The sequence below is a fragment of the Globicephala melas genome, chromosome 3 (assembly GCF_963455315.2).
Source record: "Globicephala melas chromosome 3, mGloMel1.2, whole genome shotgun sequence".
In the NCBI taxonomy this organism is placed as follows: Eukaryota; Metazoa; Chordata; class Mammalia; order Artiodactyla; family Delphinidae; genus Globicephala; species Globicephala melas.
The window spans coordinates 146,718,128-146,741,433 of NC_083316.1; the positions used below are offsets into that span (position 1 = coordinate 146,718,128).

Here is a 23,306-nt window from a genome sequence, read left to right on the forward strand (position 1 = left end):
TAAAGGGTAAACAACTGAACAGATTAAGAAAAATGTGATACACAAACACAGTGGAATATTTTGTAGTCATTAAAGTTCTGAAGTACTTTATTCAATATTTTAATATTAAATTATACATATTAATATTAAATTTTAACGTATCTTTCATAATGATAATAGATGAGGAAGGTTAAGAGGTAGAAACTTCCCATTACAAAACAAATGAGTCACGGGGATGCCATGTACGGTGTGGGTACTATAGCCAATAATCGTGTAATATCTTTGTGTGGTGATAGATGGTAACTAGACTTAACATGGTGATCATTTTGTAAAGTGTAGAAATATCGACTCACTATGCTGTGCACCAGAAACCAGCATAGTGTTGTCAATTATACTTCAAAACAAACAAACTCATAGAAAAATAGATCAGATGTGTAGGGGTTCGGGATAGGGGGAATTGGATGAAGATGGTCAAAGGTACAAACTTGCAGTTATAAGGTAAATAAGTCCTAGGGAGGTAATGTACAACGTGACAAATAGAATTAACACTGCTGGGTGTTATATATGAAAGTTGGTAACACAGTAATTCCTAAGAGTTCTCATCACAAGGAAAAACATTTTTTCTTTCATTTTGTAACTATACAAATGGATGTTCGCTAAACTTACTGTGATAATCATTTCATGATATATGTAAGTCCTATCATTACGCTGTGACCTTAAACTGATACAGTGCTGAATGTCAATTATATCTGAATAAAACTGGGAATAAAAATAAAGTTTTTAAATAACATATATTTCAATATTTCAATATTTAATAGAATATTAAAATATTTTATTGGTATATTTATATAGGATAAATGGGAAAGGGAGAGGATGTATATTGTATGGTCAGAATTGTGCCCCACTCCCTCCCCCACAAAAGGGCAAAAATATATTTTGAATTATTGGAGGAAATGTACCAGCCTGCTTAAATGGTCGTCTGTGGGTGGTAAGACTAGACGAGGTTTCTTCAATTTTCTGAATTCCCGAAGTTTGCTGTGAGAAACGCGTATGACTTTCAGGACTAACAGAAAATAAATAAATATAATTTCTCTTTACACACACATCCACCACCACCAGTCTTGCTTCACACACCCGCTGCTAAGGGAAGAGCCCAGAGCCACGAAGAGGAATTTTCTCCAGTGCTCTGGCCTTCAGGGGCCAAGTTTCATCTTCATTAAAAACTAAACTCAGGAGGAAGCAACATCTTGAGAGAACTGTCGATGTTCAGTTTGAAGCCTGGCTTCGAGAAACTGCAAAGTTGCTATGTAACTGCTGGCCACCCCGGGAGCCTCCGCCTGGGTCTGGAAGCCACGATCGGGTGCTTTAATCAGACTCACAATTTCAAACCAGGAGGGAGCATAATGCTGAGAGACGGGCCTGAACACTAGAGAGGTGGGTTCCAGTCTTGCCCCTTCTACTGGCACCAGGTTCATTCATCTATTCATCCAGGTACCATCTGGAACCACACACAGGCCCAGGGCAGAGAATACAGTGGGGAAAAAGCAAATGAAGTCCTTGCCCTCAGGCAGCTCAAAGCTTACTTGTGGAAGCAGACAGCAATCAGATAAACACAACCACGGAAAGATAGGGCTGCGGGGCTGGGAGGGTCTACAGTGGGGGGATGTGACCTCAAGAGAGCAGGGAAGGGAGGACCTGGAGGAAGTACCACCAGGCTATTCATTCATTCAACAAGCGCTAACTAAACATCCCTCGTGGGCCAGGCACTGTTCTAGGCACAGAGATGAACCAAAACCCTCACCCTCATTGCCTTGTTATTCTGGTGGTGGAAACAGGTTCTCCACACCACGTGATTCCTGGTAATGAGGAGGGCCATGCAGGGATAAGGCAGGGCAAAGGGACAGAGAGTGCTGGATGGATGGGCGGCTATTTTAGACAGGAGGTCAAGGTCTAGGGGAAACTATTTCCAGGCAGAGGAAGCAAGCTGGCTGGAGGGCCCAGGAGGGGCAGGGCAGCATGGCTGGAAGGGCGTGGACTTGGATAAGTGGGGGAAATAGGCAGGGGCCAGGATAGTTACCAAATCTCTGACCCTCCGTTTCCCCGCCGGTGACATGGGGATGGTGAGACTGCAGAACCACTTTGTAGGGTTGCGGTGAGAATTAAATGACACATAAAGCAAACAGCTCCAAGCCCGGCTCTTGGTAAATGCTCTGTCACGATGGTGAATATTCCCTGGGTACCTGAGCTGGCACCCTTGAGATCCTTACGTCGAGAAAAGGACGAGGCTGTACTGAGACCCCTTCCTGGGGAGGGGCAGGAAAGCTGGCCTCCGAACCTCAGTCAGTGCTAACTGGACAACAGCTATTCCATCAGCTGATGACAGTGCTCACGGGACAGTCTGGCTACTGGGGTTGGGGAGCTGTCGCCTTCCAGGGTGGGAGCAGCTACTGCTGCAGGGTGAGATGCAAAAACCAGCAAACCCAGGTGAGAAGCCAGCTCTGCTGCTGACCACCCTGTGGCCTGGGCAAGTCATCACCCCATCACTGGGCTCCTGGGTAAGAATGGGGAGGCAGGCTCACCTCCTTCCTGCTGGGTCCGCCTGGGCCCCACGCGGGCCTGGCTATCCTGTAAACACCAACAATGGCTGGCACGCCATTCCACGACGTCTTTGCAGGAGAGCGACTGCCTCTCAGACCCAGGGTGAGGCTTCCAGGAGGGAGGCTAGAGCTGGCCACTCCCATACCACAGCGCCCACTGGTCCCTTCCGGAGAAGGGAGAGGAAAAGCAGAAACCACCAACTTTCAAAATGACACACAGTTGGTCCCCAGGGCCCTCCCTGAAGCAAGAGCCTGCCAGCTTTTTGGGTGGCTGCTACTTCCCCTTCTGGGGACCAGCCAGGAGGGTGGGGCGGCCCCTCCCTGCAGCCCAGAACCCTCACACTCTCCCTGGGCAGCGGTGGCCACAGCCGTTTGCTCCCTGAATGGAGTTTATAAGCCATGTCCTCCGACGGGTAGATGGCTGCCCTCGGACAATTCAAAGGCAGTCTGAGATTTTCACCGGGCAGTCTCTTCTGTTGAAAACATTCCTCCCTTCCCTTTTCCTATTTTGAAACAAGAATCAGAGACAAAGCAGCAGGCAGGTGGGGACTCCATAAATTATCATTTCCATATGGAAAGAGGCCATTTCTGCTTTGTCCCCAGCAGTATCCCAGCACCACATCTGCCACATGAAACACTCAACAGGGCTCTCAAATGAACAACAGAATAAATGAACGGACGGGAAAAAATGACAAAACTGGGTTTTAAGAAATATGTTGGACAACAATTCTATTTCTGGAAATAAATCCCCCCCCCAAACAGATTTCAAATATACATGGAAGCTTCTGAAAGCATTATGCAAAAGAGTGAAAAACTGGAAAAAACCTAAGCTGCTGCTGGAGCCTGGATGGCAGATAGTTCAGTAAATCGGGGCTCACCCGGACCATGAGATAACACGCAGCCCTTAAAAAGAACGGATTCGCCTTCGTCCACACTAACTTGGAAGTTGGTCCATAACACACTGTCCCCACCAGGGTGCTGACAGACCGATGCACTGTGTGGTATGAACAGTATGAATTCCAGTTGCATCTTAAAAGAATGCCCCACGCATACCGCGTGCACACAAAGACGTCCACAAGCATCGAAAAGAGTCTGAAAGGCTGCACATCAAACTCATTGTGACTACCTCCCCGGAAGTGGGGTTTTGCTGGGGGCAGTGTGCTGAGGGGGCCTTACATTTTTTACTGACTACACCTTTTATTCTTTAAAACGTTTATGATAGAGAGTACGCATCGCTTGTATGAAAAGCAGGTTTGAAAAGCTGAGATGCATGTGACAAAGTCTGGGGTGAGGGTTGTGGGGTTTTGTTTTTGTTTTTTCAAGTAAAACTCAGTGGGGGCCAGGATGTGGTGAAAGAACTTCACACTCCACTGGGGGGTGTGAACTGGCGCACCCAGCGTGAACGGCACGTTGGCCACAGGTATCAACACCACCCGACAGGCTGCACACACCCAACAATCCTAATTCCAAGACTCCCCCTCAAAGGTGTGATTACAGACAGAGACTTGCAGACCCATGAACAAGCATGCCCATCACTGCGCTTGTGAGAGGATAACGTGAGAAACCTCACGAGATGCCTAAATATCCAACTCTGGGGGTTTCATAGGTCAATTATCGTTTGTGCACATGACGGAATGAAAGAAAAACATTAAATAACCATGTTTCCGAGGAATATTTAAGGATATGGGGAATTACCGGATATTATTCTATTTTTTTAAAAAGCTGACTGGAAAAAAAATATATATATATATACTATGATCCAAATTTTTTTAAAAAATACATGTTAATCTAATAAAAACTAATATTTACTGAGAACTTATAAGGTGTGCAGCGCTACACAAAGAGGCTTATGCGTATCATTTACCTTCCTCTGTATGTCATTTTGCATCTCATCAGCATCTATATCCGTATGTATGTCATTTATATCTATGACCCTTTGGGGCAGGGAAAATTATTATCCCCATCTTACAGATGAGGACAAGGAAGTTCAGAGAGATTAAGTAACTTGCAGATGGTCACCCAGATCTAAGGACAAATGTGACGCTAAGTCTGTGCTCTACCACTCTCTGGTCTTTCTGAGCTCAGAAAAAAGACTGGAAGGAAGCAGTGCACCTTGGCAAGATTAGAAGAGACTTTAATTTCCTTCTTTGTGGGTCTTATTCCTAACTGTCTATACGACTCTATCTACCTATATACTCATTCATATATTTATTTTCTTATTACCAAGGTAATACTGCTTATCAAAAATTCAAACATTTACAAAATAAAAAGTCTCCATAATCCTGGCAGAGATAAACACTTATGAGTTTGCTGCATATAGCTCCAGATTTATTTATAAAAATAAAAATCATATATGTAAATAAAAATATATTAAAATTATATGTATAGATCATTTTCAGGTGTTTGCTACTTTTAACAATGAAATCACATTAAACATACTATTCTGCAACTTGTTTTTTCCCCCTTCACAGTATGTATATACATCTTTACAAGAGATTACACATTTTCTACAACTTAATTTTCAATAGCTGAAGAACATTCCATTGTATGATAGTACCATAACTTATTTAAGTAATATTCTACTGGAATAAATTGGATCATTTCTGATTTCTTGCTGTTACTTATACTGTTGCAATGAATACCATTGTACATATCTTTCTATACATGTATAAATAGCACATATTACTTTTATAATCAGAAAATTACATAACAGTGTAAAATGCATTACATATTATACACACACGCGCGCACACACACACGCGCGCGCGCGCATGCAGTGAACTTAGAATGTATGAAGATATCTAAGAGAATCTTTCATCTGTCCCCTTAACCGCAGGCGACCAAAAGAATCCAAGATAAGAGGAGTCTTTCCCCAGACAATGCCAATTAAAGGCAAACCACTGCCCAATTGTCCTCCTCTCCTGGACCCTCCACCACACACCAGCGGAGTCCACAATCTAGCTTGGTCAGGGCTTACACTCGAATTCTAGGTGTCTGAGAAGCTTCCAGGTGGGCCTCAATCAGGGGTCGTGCCATGTGCCCCAGGAAGTATTTGGAAATGAATGGGGGCAGTCAGGTTACCACAACAAAAGACAGTGCTGCTGCCATTTAGTGAGAAAGAGCCAGGGACACTGCATCTCCTTACACGGCAAAAGTGTCCCATCCAGCCAGCAGTGGCCCTGTGGGCAAGAACTAGCCACAGCCCTCATGGTGCAGACAGAAAAGTGAACCCTCTCTAGAGGGTTTGGGACCTGCTGAAACTGGGGTGGTGACAGGAGAATCAAAGGCTCCCATCCCCAGCCCTGGAATCCCAGGGGTTTCCTTCCTTAGAGCAGCCGGAGGCATGCCTGGGCTCAAAAGAGAGAGGCTTCCACCAGTCACCCAAGTGACCTCTCTTAATTATCAGGACTTCTGCCTTCCCAGGAGCATCATGGGAACAGTACCAGGCAGGGAAGTGAGAAGAGTCTACTGTGATCTGAGATAAACTACTTCCTGTTTCTGAGCCTCAGTTTCCTCATCTATTAAATGGGGGTCATATTACGCAACCAACTGTGAGACTGAAAGAACTGCTCTATTTTTGTTTCTATTTTTATTTTTTTTTGTTTTTTAGGCAACCAGGTACACATGACCACTAATGAGGGCTTTGCTTTCCCATTCATTCCCCTCCATCTTCAGCCTCCTACCTCACTGCCTTCATCAACTCTCTCTTCTCCCACATAACCCTGCATTTTTCTGGTATTTTCTGTCTCTCTCAACCTCAATTGCAAACTCAGTCCTTTGTTCTTGCTTTCCATCCACTTCTGCCTCACTCACTCCCTCTTCTGGGTCTCTATTACTCCAGCAGGCTGTGCCAGTCTATGGTGGACAGCAATTTGCTTTTCTGGCAAGTCCAAATCTTTCCTCCTTCTAAAAAACCATCTTGCCCACCCACAACCCCACTGTTTCAGGAGGGTGAAGGGGACTTCCATACTGCTACATGATCCCGTCTCCATTCTCAGAGACTGACTACAAGCTGGGCCAATAAGAGAAGCCCTCCTTACTGGGCCTCCTTGATTGGTCCAGGGATCTGCACCTGAGCCACGCTGGGCCAATCAGAGCTCTTCACTGGGATTATTGACTCTGAGACTTGAAATGATGAGGTTCAGTTCATCCTGCAGGAGGCAATGCTGGGGAAAGTAAAATTAAACCCAGCCAGAAGCTGTGTGTGTTGGACTGAGAGCCTAACCAACATACACAGAAAGGCAGAAACCAGAGACAGTCCTGGCAGCATTGTTTTCCAGGGTCCAACTAACTCCATGTCCAGCTGCATATCTTCCCCAGCACGGTTCCATACACCATATACACACATTCTCCTGTCTGCCTTAAGTCGCGTGACCAGTTTTTATCACCTGCCACCAAGAGTCTAAGGAGGGTAGTGGTTAAGCACATGGGCTCTGGTCTAAACCCCAGCTGGTCTAAACCCCAGCTGTTCCTCTTACTAGCTGTGTGACTTTGGGTAAGTTAATTAACCTCTCTAGGTGCCAAATCCTTCCTCTGTAAAATGTTATCAGTAGTCTGTGAGGATTCAGTGAGTTACATACCAAACACTGGCTCAGTGCCTGGTAGCCACAATGAAAGAACCAAGACCCCAGCCTGCTGGCAGCAGCACACAGGAATTCTGGGTTAGGGTCCAGGTGGGGGTGAGAGGCAGGTGACTGGTTCCTGCCAGGCCTCCTGAATATCAGGGGGCCTTTGGGAAGTAGAGATCCTGTAGTAACTTGAGCTGATAAAGTAATGGCAATGCTGGACACTACTATTTACTGAGCACCTACTATGTGCCAGGCTCTGTGTTAGGCACTTTGATTTTTAGGCCAGTTCAGACCTCTTCTCGGAACTTGAAAGACCCCAAAAGTTGTGAATTTCACCTCCCATCTTCAGAGAAGCACCTCTGGGGAGAGGAATACAGGTTCTTTGGAGAATGAAGAACATTCCTCCTCATGACAGCTACTGTGAGACATCCCTCAGCCCAGGAAAGAAACTCAACCTTTGCCAGGCCTCTCTCTGATAGGCTGGGCACCTATAGATGCTTTGCATATATTGCCTCATTAAATCATCATACCAATTCCATGAGGTAAGAACTACTACCCCACTCTGTTTGAGGAAAGTAAGGTTCAAAAGGGTTAGGTGACTCATCCAAGGCCAAAGGCAGGTCCAGGACAAGAGCACAGATCTTTGGACCTCAGAGTCCTCACCCCACTTTACATCTGACTGTCTCTGGTGGCAGACACTCTTCCTTTCCCTCTCTGCACAAATGGATTCCCACTGGCCATGAAGAACTGCTTCACAGCCACCCGGAGCTGGAATGTGTGCTCTGCTTGGCAACTATCAAATGAATCTCAGAGGAAGTCTGAAATCCTAGACAGAAGTAAACATTTAACACAAGGAAGAAGCAAAATGCCTAGTAGCAGAGAGGGACAGAACCCTGAGGCTCCCAGTGACAGTACTTTGTGTTTCAGCCCAATGGTCACAACCCTGTGAGGAGGTTCTGTTGTTACACCCACTGCACAGATGAAAAGACTGAGGCCTGAATGGTTAAATGTGTTTGTCCAGCTCGGAAGTGGCAGAGTCAGGATCTGAACCAGGCTTGTCTGTGTCTAGGGCCGACGCTTTGCTCAGCTCACCCTGCTGCTTCCCATTTATTCCCACTCCATCGAGAAACACAAACTGTCTCTGATAAGGTGACATCTCTGCTTGGGAGAAAGATCTGCTGAGCAATTCTCTTATGCAGCCCTGAGTTGCATAATGCCCCTCCAGGGGTCCCAGACGGTCCCAGGGACCTAGGAAGAGGCAGACAGACTGCTACCTCGTCTCTCAGGCCTCCTCCACTGCTTCACCAGGCTGCAGATTCCAAGCCCCAGGGGGAAGGAGGATTTTCTAAAACAGAATATCAGGACTCAGCAGGCGTCCACACCAGGTTCCCAGGGCTCAGCTGTAATTGTGTAAATACTCGCACATTCAACTCTCCCTGAACTTTTCTTCCTCCTTAATTGGTTTCCTAGTTTTCTCACCTGCATCTGTCAAGTCATTTGGAAAGCTGATGCCCCCATCTGCTCCTGCTGGGTTCCGAGTGCGGTTCTGGAGTCAGCTCGGCCCGTCAGCGCCCTCCCGACTGAAGGGGTGTGTGGAGGAAGTCAGCAAGGGAAAGGAGACCCTCACTGGGCACATCTTAGCCCCAGGCTGCTGGGGCCCTCCCTCCATCCCTGTCTCTACCCAGGGCTTCCCGGGCTTCCCTGTGCTGACAGCCCCTCAGGCTGCTCCTGACCCAGGCTGTCTGTGCCCTGTCTCCTCCATTTGATATGTTCTTTTTTTTTTTTTAGGTATTACCGTATGTATTTACTTTATTTTATTTATTTTACTTTTTTTAGTATCTTGCATATCTTTTTCAATTAAAAAAAATTTTTATTGGAGTATAAATGCTTTACAATGTTGTGTTAGTTTCTGCTGTACATTTAACACGTATCTGTGGAATCTAGAAAAATGGTACAGATGAACCCATTTGCAGGGCAGGAATAGAGACACAGACGTAGAGAACGGGCATGTGGACACGGCGGGGAAGAGGACGGTGGGACGAATTGGGAGATTAGGACTGACGTATATACACTACCAAGCGTAAAACAGATAGCTAGCGGGAACATGCCATAAGCATAGGAAGCTCAGCTCCGTGCTCTGTGACGACCTAGATGGGGGGCATGGGGCGGGGGGTGGGAGGGAGGTCCAAGAGGGAAGGGATATAGATATACATTTGATATGTTCTTGAAGGCTGAGCGAAGGTTTGCCTTGAATTCCCCAGAGCACATAAGACTCTTCTGTTCCCAGATTCTCCCTGACCTGCCTCTTCCCTGGCCACCTCCCTCCACCTGTGACAGAGCCAGTCCACTGGCAGCTAGAGTCAGGGAGACCCAAGTCCAAACCCTGCTGCTTCTCCCCCCTCATGGACTGATCCTGGGCATCTCATTCCATTGTGGGCCTCAGCGTCCTCACCTGTGATGGGTATAGTCACCTCCCCTCCCCCACGTGCCCTCAGGAGTGCTGACTAAATGAGATGACGTCTGGTAAGTGCCTTGTCTGAGGGCTGGCATCTAGAGGGTGCTTCCTAAACCGATACATATGCGTTATTTTTATTACCACTTTTTTTTATATTTTATTATTTTATTTTTAATCACTTTTAACTCTTCTCATATTTACTCCTGCATTTACGCAGGAGTAAATATGAGAAGAGTTAAAAGTGATTGTCTTGGGGTGGGGGGACAGGGAAGGGAGATGGTAGGAGTAGACGACACATGTATGTGTTATTTTGGTTAAAAAAACTTATTAAAAATATAAAGAAATTCTGACACATGCTACAACATGGACGAAACTTGAGGACATTGTGCTAAGTGAAATAGGCACGAAAACACAAATGATTGCATTTATATGAGATTCCTAGAGTAGTCAAATTCATAGAGACATTCAAGAGAATGGTGGTTGGGGACTTCCCTGGTGGTCCAGTGGTAAAGAATCCGCCTTCCAATGCAGGGGACGCAGGTTAGATCCCCTGGGGAGGGGACTTAGATCCCACATGCTGAGGGGCAACTAAGCCCGCGCGCTTACAACTGCTGAGCTCGTGCGCCTCAACTAGAGAGCCTGTATGCCACAAACTACAGAGCCCGTGTGCTCCGGAACCCGCATGCCACAACTAGAGAGGAGCCCGCGGCGTGCTGCAACAAAGAGCCCGCGCACCGCAACTGAGACCTGATGCAGCCAAAAATGAAATAAAAATAAATTTAAAAAAAGAGAGAGAGAGAGAATGGTGGTTGCCAGGAGCTGGGGGCAGAGGGGATGGGGAGATGCTGTTTAATGGGTACAGAGCTTCAGTTTGGGAAGATGAAGAAGTTCCGGAGACGGGTGGTGGTGATGGCTGCATAGCAATTTGAATGTGCTTGATGTCACCGAACTGTACACTTACAAACAGTTAAGATGATAAATTTTGTTATGTATATTTTACCACCGTTGAAAAGAAAAAAACAGAGAGGAGACATAAAAAAAAAAATTAATAAGGTTTCACTATCTGCCCCTGATGTTCTATTTTCTGTCTGGGAATGGATGAGGGCTGTCTTTCCGGCCATCACTCTCTCTCAGATTCTACCAATCAGAAGCAAGAGCAAAAGGGGTTGGGCCAGTGCCTCCTTGCAGCGCTGTTGGCCTGTAGGCAGGATCACTCTTGGTAGCAAGGGGCTGTCCTGTGCACTGTAGGGTGCTGGGTATCCCTCCCTCTACCCACCAGATGTCAGTGGTCTCCCCCAACCTTTAGTTGTGACAACCAAAGATGTCTCCAGACATTGCCACTAGTCCCCGGGGGACAAAATCACCCTCGGTTGAGAACCCTGGATTAGATGCAGCCACGATGGGAACTGTGGCCCTGAGGCCCGGGGAAGACCGGGGAGGACCTCGACATCCCATGGGAGTGCGGATCCACACTCGCTCCCTCCTGCCCGCAGAGGCCAGGCCAACACCCCCGGCAGGTGGCGCAGGGCTCTGCCTTCCCGCCTCGCCCACAGACACCCCTTACCCAGCCTGATGTCTCCCTCAAGCGTCATCAGCACGTTGCCAGCTTTCAGATCCCGGTGGATGACCTTCTTGCCGTGCAGGAAGGTGAGGGCTTCCAGCATCTGGCGGCAAACCACCTGAATCTGGGGCTCAGTGAGGCCTCTGTCCAGCTCTGGAAACAGAGAGAACTTGTCAACTCAGCAAGTGCTCAATGCAGGCAACTCCATGTCAGGCCCCTGCCAGGTACAAGAAATACATAAGCCGCCAATGTGGTTGCGCACTTACTGTATACCAGGTTCACTTCTAAGCACTTCACAGGGTACCTGCTTCGTCCTCACAGTAACACTATGGAGCAGGCACAATTGTTCCGCCATTTCACAGGTTAGGAAACTGAGGCTCAGAGAGGTCAAGTCACTTGCTCAAGGTCACACTGTAGGGAGTCACAGATCTGAGATTAAAAACAGCCAGCCTGGGGCTTCCCTGGTGGCGCGGTGGTTGAGAGTCCGCCTGCCGATGCAGGGGACACGGGTTCGTGCCCCGGTCCAGGAAGATCCCACATGCCGTGGAGCGGCTGGGCCCGTGAGCCATGGCCGCTGAGCCTGCGCGTCCGGAGCCTGTGCTCCGCAACGGGAGAGGTCACAACAGTGAGAGGCCTTCGTACGCAAAAAAAGAAAAAAACCAGCCAGCCTGTCTTCAGAGCTCAGGTTTGCAAACACAACCTTTCTGAGGGGCAGAGACCCATTCTGTGGGCCGGCACTGAGTGTCAGGCTCCGTGCTGGGTGTGGGGACACAGAGAAGGGCATGGAAATGACAAGCAACTTTTGGAACACAGGGGGGTTGGGGGGCATGGGAGGGCAGGACAGGCAGCAACCCCTTTTGCCTGGGGAATCTGGAAGCTCCCCAGAGGAAAGGGCATTCGAGCTGTGTCTTGAAGGAAGAACAGGTGTTTGAGAGGAGAAAAGTGGGGCAGGGCATTCCAGGTCAAAGAACCAGCCAAAGCGAAGGCCTGGAGGTGACATGAGCTGGTGTTGAAAAATATTAACTGGCCGGTGGTGGTGGTACCAGAGATGGGGAAGGTGAGGGGCCGTCACCAAAAGCCTCTTATGTGCTGGTTGGGGCCATGCGTGCGCGCACACACACAGACACACACACTATTCACAACCCAGCGTCCACTTAGAGACGGCAGGAACTTCTTTTCTGAGCAGGTGAGGAACGCAAAGAAGAGTTCCACAGCATGTGCAAAGGACCCCGCTTGGCTGGCGGGGAAAGTTAAGTGGAGGTCGGAGGTTGGCGGGAGCTATGGAGGCTGCATTTTCTTTGAAATGCAATGGGCAGTCTGGGAGAGGCTCTGAGTGGGACAGAGATACAACCTGAGTTTTGCGTTTAAAAAATTCCTCCTGGTGCAGCGAGTGAAGAGCTTGCAGGGAACAAGAGTGGGCAGGGGGCTTGGCTGGGGGCCACACCGTGGTCCAGGAGGGCTAGAAGGTGGCCAACGCTTTGAAGAGGAAGGATTCCTGACCTGGGTTGGGGAGGGGGGAATGACAGAGTGTGGGACCAGGTGGGTGCAGTGGCGAGACAGGGTGCGAGAAGAGTCAAGGACAACATGCCCCACTCTCTGCCCCACTGGTCACCGTGATTATTGAGTTTTTGCTGCCGCCCAAGCTCCCTGTGCTGAGGTGAGCCTCACAGCCTTCAGGCTGCAGGCTCCCAGGCTGGTGGGCCAGAGCACTGCACTGAGGCCTCCCTCTGGCTGGAGAAGCACTCTCCCTTCTGACTTCCCAGGGCCAGGGCCAGGGTGGAGGTGCCAACTGCACTGTCCTGGGAAGCCCGGCCCCAAAGCAGGGCTCCTGGACCAGAGGTCCCTCTCTCTGGGTCCACAACTGCTCCCCTTCCCAACTGCTCATCCTTAACCCCTGCGCTTCCGCCAGCAGGGGTCTAGGCTCAGAGCCTGAGGGGACCTCAGGGCCACACAGACTGTGCCTGAACCCAGCGCTGCCTCTTACTGGCTGTGTGGTTTCTGGCAAGTTGCTGTATCCCACTGCATCTTCATTTACTGGTCTGTAAAATGGGAGTATGATGATGGATGTAGGCAGGGCTCCAGCGATAAAGCATGTTAACTTCTCAGCATGGAGTACAGTCAATAAAAGGTGATTGCTGGTCCTGAGATTATGTCAGATTATCTGCAGCAATTTTTTTTTTTTTTTGCGGCGTGTGGGCCTCTCACTGCTGTGGCCTCTCCCGTTGCGGAGCACAGGCTCCGGACTCGCAGGCTCAGCGGCCATGGCTCACGGGCCCAGCCGCTCCGTGGCATGTGGGATCCTCCCGGACGGGGGCACGAACCCGCGTCCCCTGCATCGGCAGGCGGACTCTCAACCACTGCGCCACCAGGGAAGCCCTGCAGCAAATTTTTAAATGTCAAAAATGAGTCTGGCTCATGTCTGATTTACTTACATAAATGAAACAGGAAAAATCAAAGTGATGATGTGATGACCATGATCTCAACGCCACCAATTTTGGAGCCTTTACAATGCACTAGGCACAGGGATAAGGATTTGGGTACATTATTTCATTTAATCTTTACAATAATCCAGTGAGGTAAATAGATAAGACATATTTTTAAAGTCTAGTTTATTGAGATATAATTTACATACAGTAATATTCACCTTTTTTTGGGTATAGACTTCTATGAACTTTGGCAAATGTAGGTAGCCACAAAAACAGCACCACAATTTATTAATAGAATACATATTTCCATCACTCCCCCAAATTCCCCTGTGCCCCTTTCACCCCCATTCCAGCCCCAAATCAATCACTAATTTGATTCCTGTCCCTATAGTTTCATCTTTTTCTAGAAAGGCATATAATTGGAATCACACAGTATGATAAATTTTTAAGATGAATTCTTGATTACACAGCAATACATGAATACTTTCTCCTTAATAAAAGAAGCTGCAACATTGCAGATGAGTCTATTGCCGATGAGTCTAAGTCCCCTTCGAAACCACATCCAGACCCGCCCCTCACCCTACTGTTCTCAGGAGGGCTGAGAGCCAAAATGTTTAGCAGCTAGCAAGGCGTGGCCCACAGGATCAGAACAAACTAAGATGGCCACGTGGTGATGTGCCGCGTGCATGTTCTGCCCGTGCCGTAAAGGAGCCAGTCCAGGACCCCACAGCTACCAAGCCAAGGAACCTGGCATGGACCTCAGGACGCCTGGACCCCAAGCCCAGGCTCATCACTTTGCACAAGTCTGCAAGGCGACGGGAGGCAACCTAGGGCAGAAAGGCCCTCTGAGCAGGGCGGGCATCTGCGGGACAGTCTACCCCTGACCACAGAGCTGCAGCCTGGCTCTCCTTGTCCCAGCTTCTCTTCTCCCACCTGGATTTCTAACATGATGATAGCACTTTAACTGCTGCCACCAAAAAGGAGCGAACCACTTGGGGCCGGAGCCGTCGGTTCCACCGGGAGACGTGAGACACAGAGCCCAGGGTGAGTTTGCCTGCTGGCTGAGCAATAGCCCGGGGTGACGCCCCAGCTGTGAATGAGCTCAAGGACCTGGGACTCATCAGTGCCTCTTCCCCTCTGATATCCTCCCCCAGGTCTCATTCAGCTAAGCGGCAAACCGGGAGAGGCAGGCTGCTCATTGGTTCTCATTCTCCCCTTTTTAAAATATCCAAACATACAGCCAACCAGCCAGAAGACCACATTTCTCCGCCTCCCTTACAGCTATGTGTTACTATCTTCTAGCCAGTGAGATGAAAATGGAGGTGTCACGTGGGGCTTCTGTGGTGTCTTAAAAGAGTGGCAGTGGGATGTGTTTTTGTGGACCTGTCCTACCCTTCCTTCTTCTATCCTGCTATTTGGAATTCTGATGTGACGGCTGGAGCTCCCACAGCCATCTTGTCACCAAGAACAGAAAATCAGCATGAGAATGGGGCCAACACAGAGGAAAGTAGGGTCAAGAGTTGGAGAAGGAAACCAAGTTCTTACAACAATGTTTTTAAAACCCTTAGCTCAAGCTGTGCCTGAAGCCTGACACCCTTAAACTTTTCAGTTATTAGTGCAAATAAATTCCCCTTCCCACATCCCCTAACTTTTTTTTTTCCTAAACCAGTTTGAATAGCCCTTATAACCTAGAGCATCTGAACTCATACAAGACCATCATTTTTACGTTGTCAGATTCTACCCAGAACAATGAAAATCTTCAAAGCCAATCTCTGCTGGGAGAAGGTACACCCAAGGGCCATACCACAAGCGCCCGTATCCTGTCCCCTACTGTCATTTACCCACCTGGGAACTCTGGGAGTGGCAAGAGGCTCTGCAAGGAAAGCCAGCATTCTATAGCTCAGGATGGGAAAGGGCTGCCATAAATTTGAGACATTCCTGAGATAAACTGAGGGAGAAAACACCCTCTTCACAATAAAAACGTGGCTGAATGGTGCTATGTTATACTGAGGGCCTCTCCTCTCCTGAACTGCCCCAGAATCCCGGACATGTTATTCAACCTTCTGGGCCCAAGACTCTCAACCTCTCCTCACTCACTGCTCACCAGGCTGGCAAAAGCAAAGGATAATGCAGGGTGGGCAGCAATTAGGAACAGCGTCCCCCAGACCTGGGTTCACATCTCAGCTCTGCTGTGTGACTCTGGGCGAGCTCCTTAACCTCTCTAAGCATCAGTCTGGTCAATAAAACAGAGATGCTCTTTCTGATTTTATACATGAGGATAATATACATGAAAGCAGCTACCACAATCTCTGGCATACAGTGGCCGTTCAAAAAATAGAGGTGATTACTAATACATATTTTTTGTTACTGCTCAAGCTTGCCTGGAACAACCATTTCCCCACTGAGCTCTTATAGAATGGGTGGGGATCCCCACCTTACAAAGAACCTCCCTCAGGTGTCTCATTTTCACCTCCTAGGAGTACTGTGGGGTCCGGCAAGGGAGCACCACACCTGTCATGCCGAGGGCTTGAGGGAGAGAATGACCCGCTCAAGGTCATGTGGCTTTTTGAACGGGAAGTGTTGGTCTTCCAAGTGTCCTGCATCCTCTCCAGTAACCCAGCCCCTGCTCCCAAAATGGGACAGAGTGGGGAGGTACTCAAACAGGCCACGGGCATTACTGGGGCAGAGGAGTGATGGACACCAGTTCTAAGCAGCGCCAACACCAGCACCACTGCACTGCATGAAGGAAGACTCACCCAGGGGGCTTCCCTGGTGGGCCAGTGGTTAGGACTTCACGCTTCTACTGCAGGGGGCAGAGGTTTGATCCCTGGTTGGGGAGCTAAGATCCCGCATGCCGCGCCAAGAAAAAAAAACAAAAAGCAAAAAACTCACCCAGCATGATGGCATCCACAGCTCCCCCAGGACAGAACTCGATCATGATCTGCAGAAAATACAAGGCAAAGTAACAATGAGCAGGCGCCTGGGAGAGCCACCAGATCCAAGCCTTCCAGAGGCTCCCAGCCCAGCACGGCGGATGGAAAAGGGCAATTAGAGTAAAAAGTGCCGTGGGTATTGACACAGGCCCTCCCTCTCTGGTCCACTCCCATCTTCACACTTCCTGCCCCACTCTAGGCTCCTATCCTTCCTGCCCCACTCTAGGCTCATATAGGAGAAGGCTCCTGCCTTCTCCTATATGAGAAGATGCTTTCTCTGTTTTTTAAAGTGCTGATAGAGGCGGGTGGGGAAGGCAGAAACTGACACAAAATTTAAGGCACTCCCAGCATCTCCTCCAGCTCTGGGCTCCCGGCCCCTGCTTGTTGTAAAGTCCCTCCAACCAAGCTCAGCAGAGGCAGACACAGTGCCTGCAGCGTGGTCAAGAAGGCTCGTCGCCCTAAATAGAAAAGGAAAAACCTCAGCCATGACCCAGCTGGGCCAGAGCCAGCTCTCCAGCCAGAGGACGGAGAACTAGCCTTAAGGTTCCGATGAGGCCTCTGAGCTTGTGGCCGCCTTCCAGAGGCTTCCTGGCAATGTAAAAAGGAGGATGTGGTGATGCATGTCTGGACCCAGTCCCAAGCCCACGGCTCACTAGTTGTGACCTTGGGCAAGTCACTTCCATCGTGTGAGCCCGTTTTCTCAGCTGTAAGATGGGGCTGCTGATGCTATTACTCTTAGCTGGGCCCCAGCTCTAAGTATATTTAGGGGGAAGGACACCCCTGGGGGCAAGAAACAAAAGGAGGTCAAGCAGGGGGCTTTAAGCTGGGCCAGGGACACCAGAGATACTGGGACCAGGTGTAGCAAGACTGCACCGCCCTCCCGACCCAGGACAGCAGACAGGCCTGCCACACGCTGTGCTACTCACCATGGGAGGGAGCGATGCAAGGGGGCACCCACCCACTCACACAGCACCACCTGCCGAGGAGGAGAGACCTGGCCTCTGACGTTCCTACAGTCACTCTGGTCCTGCCTGGCCATCGGAGCATCAGGCCTGACCCCAGCTCCCCCAGACTACCTCTCTACCATTTTGGTGACTGTCGTCCTAAATAAAAGTCATCAGAGATGGATTAATGTCCTGCAACCCAGAACACGAGGAAGTGGTACTACCTTCTCCCACTTACTCACTCATTCATTTGTTCATTTAACCAACCACCAATGAACCAGGCTTGTTCCCAGGGGTCAGGGTGACCTGGACACAGGCATTGACCTCTCGAAGCTCAGTGTCTCATTCTGCCTTTTAATAATCCTCAGCTCCACAAAAGAGAACCCCAAATCCTGTTAATTGCTAGAAAAAACCCCAGCTACGAGAAGCAGTGGCGGAAAAGAAGCCAAATTTAGTCACCAAGCAAGGCCACTTACTAGTTAAGTGGCCTGTGAGATGGTGGGATACACGCCCGAACCCCACAGGAGTGACAAAGCCATCCGGGCCTTGCCGGGCGACGGGTGAGGCTCAGTCAGTATGAGCTGTTCCTATGATTCCTTCCTTGAGCTCAGAGGTTCAGGCTTTTTTGGTTTTCGTGTTGTCTTTTGAGACCCCACGAAAGCCACCCTCTCTCCTCTCACACAGAAAAATGCAAACAAATGTTTGTGTGCAATTCCACTGACTTCTTGCACGCCCTTAAGTCCCACCACCAAACCCAGGCTGGGAACCCCTGCTCTTCACCCGCTACTATCTTTGCGGCCTTGGCAATGACCTACCTCTCTGCAAAATGGGATAATACTGTGGATGCCCCCAGAACTACTGTAATGGTTGGATGAGGTGGTATTTATAAAGCAACAAGCCTGAGCCTCACACATAGCAGACACAGGACAGGCTCAGACATTCCCTTCTCTAACAGGGGGCAGCTGAAGAGGAAAAGGTGGTAGTGCCTCTTAATTAGCTATGTGACCCTGGGTAAGCCACTTAGTGTCCCTGAGCCTCGATTTCTTCGTCTGTAAAATGGTACTAAGCTTCTCTCCCTCCAACATCATCAAGACAGTCAACGACATGCCCAACACAAAAGCCACACCAACTAATAGGCACTTGTCGAATCTAGCAAAGGAAATCACTACAGAGTGTCACACTTAGACCATGTTATTTACGCCTCCTACAAAAATATGCCTTCCCAGAACTACAGTTCATCAACACACCCATTGCCGTATCAAAAGTCAGTAATGAGAAGTGGTCAAACCCAGGCAGTTCCTGCATCTTTCAGTTAAACTGTCCCTTACACAACATCCTTACTCAAGGTCCCCCATGACCCCTCCTCTCCCAGGTCAGCACTAGGAAAGCTTGAGCACTGTGCCGTTCTGGTTTGTTTCCTCTTCTGCAATTCAAGAGCTCCACGCCCCCTTGCCCTTCCCGTATTTTTTTACTTATTATTATTTTGCCTTGGCTGCTGGGAAGCTCTGAGCTTAGCTTTGGTTTTATTTCCATGAATAAATGTACTGACTTTTCATTCTATGCCAGGATTAAACCTATAATACGTCACAATTTGCATATGGACCCCGAGGAAGTATCTTTAGGAGATTACTGCCCTGTAACACAGGCATCCCCAACCCCTGGGATCTAATGCCTGATGATGTGAGGTAGAGCTGATATAATAATAGAAATAAAGGCACAAAAAATGTAATGCGCTTGAATTATCCCAAAACCTTCCCACCCACCCCCACCCACCCCCACCCCGGTCCATGGAAAAATCGTTTTCCACGAAACTGGTCCCTGGTGCCAAAAAGGTTGGGGACCACTGCTGTAACCCGCACTTCAAACTGTGAAGCTTTTTTTATGTGTGTGGTATGTGGGCTTCTCCCCGCTGCGGCCTCTCCCGTTGCGGAGCACAGCCTCCGGACGGGCAGGCCCAGCGGCCATGGCTCACGGGCCCAGCCGCTCCGCGGCAAGTAGGATCCTCCCAGACCGGGGCACGAACCCACGTCCCCTACATCGGCAGGCGGACTCTCAACCACTGCGCCACCAGGAAAGCCCGAAGCTTTTCTTTGAAACAGCAGTCCTTGTTCAGAGTTAATCAGAGTGATGTTCCATTAATTAGCTTTTTATAATTCTGCCCAACTGTACTCTCACTTGTGGCAAAATAAAGTTTGATTTTTCTTCTTTTTTTTTTAAAGTTGCTTTTTTTTTTTGTCCTTTTGGTTTAAAAAGCTTCATGTCTTGGTGCCTTTTATGTGATGCCAAAAAAAAAAAAAATGTCCCTTTCATGACATGGTTCTCTCACCAGGTTCCATTACATGTATCTTAACACTTTACCTTTCAGCTTGCCAGTGGTAGGGTCACAGGGGGCTTATATCATAAACTTCTCAGGGCTTTTACAGAAATGCATGGTTTAATTAATAAAATAATAATCTCAATAAAGGCAATAAAAACAATAAATAAAATAATCATCTTGATGTCTTAGAAAATTACTAAATATGCCTGCTTAGAAGAGAGAACAGAAACATACATCAGTACCCACAGAAGGATTACCGGTGTTCTGTACTTCCATGTATTTTCCATATTTTATTCAATTAATATGTAAAATAAAATTTTATATTAGGAGTACTCTTTTTTTTAATGGAAAGTACTGGCCTAAAATCACCCATGGCTACAGACGCATCTATTCATCTGAAGGGGGATGGGGCTGTGCCCATCCACGATGAAGGCCCCGGCAGGACCATGCCCAGAGCATCCTGTGGTGAAAGGAGGCTCCTCGGGATCCAGGGTTCCTGGGCACAAAGCTGACGGCCTCTAAGCCCTCGCCAAGACCCAAATCCAACAGCTCCCAGTACCGAGGACCGACTCCTAGAACCCATCAGAGGCTCATCTATCACTCTTCCTCGAGAGGGCAGCAAGCAGCTTGGGACCGAGGGTTTTCCCAGGATCTGCTGAAGGGAGGGCTTTGATCAGCTTAACTCATCAACAGCTGAGAGTCTACCCAAGGGCTCACATTGCTAGGCAAAGTGGGGGCCACGAAAGAAGTATTTGATCAACAAACACTACCTGAGCTCCTAGTCTATGACACGTCTGGGGACCCAGGACGATTCAGACAGGTCCCTGCCCTAAGGCCACAGGCAGAGGCAGACGCAGACAGAGGTGAGTGGTGCAGGCACATCGTGGCTATAATTACCCAGCGCCTGTGGCCACAGTGGGTAACCCAGCCTGGAGCTGGAGAGCTTGATAAAACACAGATAATCGGGCCCCACCCCAGAGTTTCTGGTTCAGTAGGTCTGGGGGAGGGTCCAAGAATCTGTACTTTGAACAAATGCCCCAGGGATGCTGCTGCTTCTCCCCACGACTATACTTTAAGAACCACTGCTCTATAGGAATTCACTAAAGAGCAAGAGGTCTGGACCCTAGAGTCACATCTCTCCTCCGCCTACCAAAAACATAATGTAAGATGGTGGTACAGAAATCTTGGGGACAAACTGGTAGAATTACTGTTTCTTTTATGTTCCTTAATTAACCTGAACTTCATCATCAGTGTTTCCTTTACTTCTTGCCTCTAACCAAGGAGCTAGGGGCTTGGGGAGGATGTAAGACCATCCTGGCGAGCCTTTACCAAATGATGGTTTGAGAAGCCCTGGGTATTGGCAAAGAGGCTTTAGGGATTTGCCTTATTAGAGATGGTCAGATTGAAACAGAAGAGTATTTCAATGAATATTTTTTTAAAATAAATATAAATATAATTATTTAAATACCTTCCCATCTTTTTTTTTTTCTTTTCTTTTCTTTTTGCGGTACGTGGGCCTCTCACTGTTGTGGCCTCTCCCGTTGCAGAGCACAGGCTCCAGACGCGCAGGCTCAGCAGCCATGGCTCACAGGCCCAGCCGCTCTGCGGCATGTGGGATCTTCCCGGACTGGGGCACGAACCCATGTCCCCTGCATCGGCAGGCGGACTCTCAACCACTGAGCCACCAGGGAAGCCCCCCCTCCCATCTTTTAAAAAAAAAGATTTGTGGGCCTTTGAGTGTGTGTGTATCAAAGGGCATGATGAAGATCAGGTGGGTAGAGGTGACACCAAAAGCACAAGCAATAAAAGAAAAAACAGATACACTGGACTTCATCAACATTAAAAGCTTTTGTGCATCAATGGACACTATCAAAAGAGTGAAAAGACAACCCACAGAACGGGAAAAATGTCTGCACGTCATATATTTGACAACAGGCTAGGATCCAGAATATATAAAGAATTCTTAAAATAAAACAATAAAAGGACAAATAACCCTATCTAAAAATAGGTAAAGGATTTGAAGAGATGTTTCTCCAAAAAAGATATAGAAATGGCCAATAAGCACATGAAAAGATGCTATCACTGGCCATTAGGGAAAGGTTAATCAAAGCCACAATGAGATACCACTTCATGCCTGCTAGGATGCCTAGAATCAAAAAGATGGACAATGATAAGTGTTGACAAGAATATGGACAAATAGGAACCCTCATACACCAACAGTAGGAAAGTAAAATGATGCAGGTACTTTGGAAAACAGTCTAAATGTTAACAGTTTAAAACGTTAAACATGGCATTACAATATGATCCATACAATTCCCCTCCTAGATATATATCCAAGACAATTAACAACATACCCATTCCACAAAAGATTCCAAATAGCCAAAACAATCTTGAAAAAGAACAAAGCTGAAGGCATTATACTTCCTGATTTTAAACTATATTACAAAAGCTACAGTAATCAAAACAGTTTGGTATCAGCATAAAAACAGACATACAAATCAGTGGAACAGAATAGAGAGCCCAGAAATAAACCCATGAATATTATGGCCAATTAATCTACAACAAAGGAGGCAAGAATATACAATGGGGAAAGGATGGTCTCTTCAATAAATGGTGTTGGGAGAACTAGATAGCTACATGCAAAAGAATGAAACTGAACCCACTATCTTACACCGTACACAAAAATCAACTCAAAATAGTTTAAAGACTTGAATGTTAGACCAGAAACCAGAAACCTCATAGGAGAAAACACAGGTGGATCGGTCTTGACACTGGTCTTAGCAATATATTTTTTTGATCTGACTCCAAAGGTAATGGCAACAAAAGCAAAAATAAACAAATGGGACGACAACAAACTAAAAAGCATCTGCACAGCAAAGGAAACCATCAACAAAATAAAAAGGCAATCTACTGAATGGGAGAAGATATTTGCAAACCATATATCCAATAAGGGGTTAATATTCAAAATATATAAAGAATTCATACAACTCAATGACAAAAAAAACCAAACAACCTGATTAAAAAACGGACAGAGGATCTGAATAAACATTTTTCCAAAGACATATGGATGGCCGACAAGCACATGAAAAGATGTGCAACATCACTAATCATCAGGGAAATGCAAATCAAAACCACAATGAGATATCACTTCCCACCTGTCAGAATGGCTATTATCAAAAGGACAAGAAATAACAAAGTTGGTGAGGATGTGAAGAAAAGGGAACCCTCATTCATGCACTGTTGGGAATGTAAACTGGTGCAGCCACTGTGGAAAACAGTATGGAGGTTCCTCAAAAAATTAAAAATAGAACTACCATGTGATCCAGCAATTCCACTTCTGGGTATTTATTCAAAGGAAATGAAACACTAGTTCGTAAAGATATATGCAGCCCTACATTCACTGTAGCATTATTTACAATTGCCAAGATATGGAAACAACCCAAGTGTCCATCAATGGACGAATGGATAAAAAAAGATGTGGCATATGGAATATCAAGGGACCCCAAATAACCAAAGCAATCTTAAA

The 23,306-nt window shown here is 47.6% G+C and overlaps 1 protein-coding gene across 2 annotated transcripts in view; it reads right to left on the bottom strand.

Moving 5' to 3' along the window:
* The window catches only part of STK10 (serine/threonine kinase 10), a 120,310-nt gene that overhangs the window by 52,436 nt on the left and 44,568 nt on the right, over positions 1–23,306 (bottom strand). For both annotated transcript variants that reach the window (XM_030829923.2, XM_060296598.1), the window contains exons 3-4: positions 16,479–16,527; positions 11,164–11,313 (exon numbers count right to left, since the gene is read on the bottom strand). In XM_030829923.2, the coding sequence (XP_030685783.2) occupies positions 11,164–11,313; positions 16,479–16,527 (199 nt within the window). The remainder of the gene's footprint in view (positions 1–11,163; positions 11,314–16,478; positions 16,528–23,306) is intronic.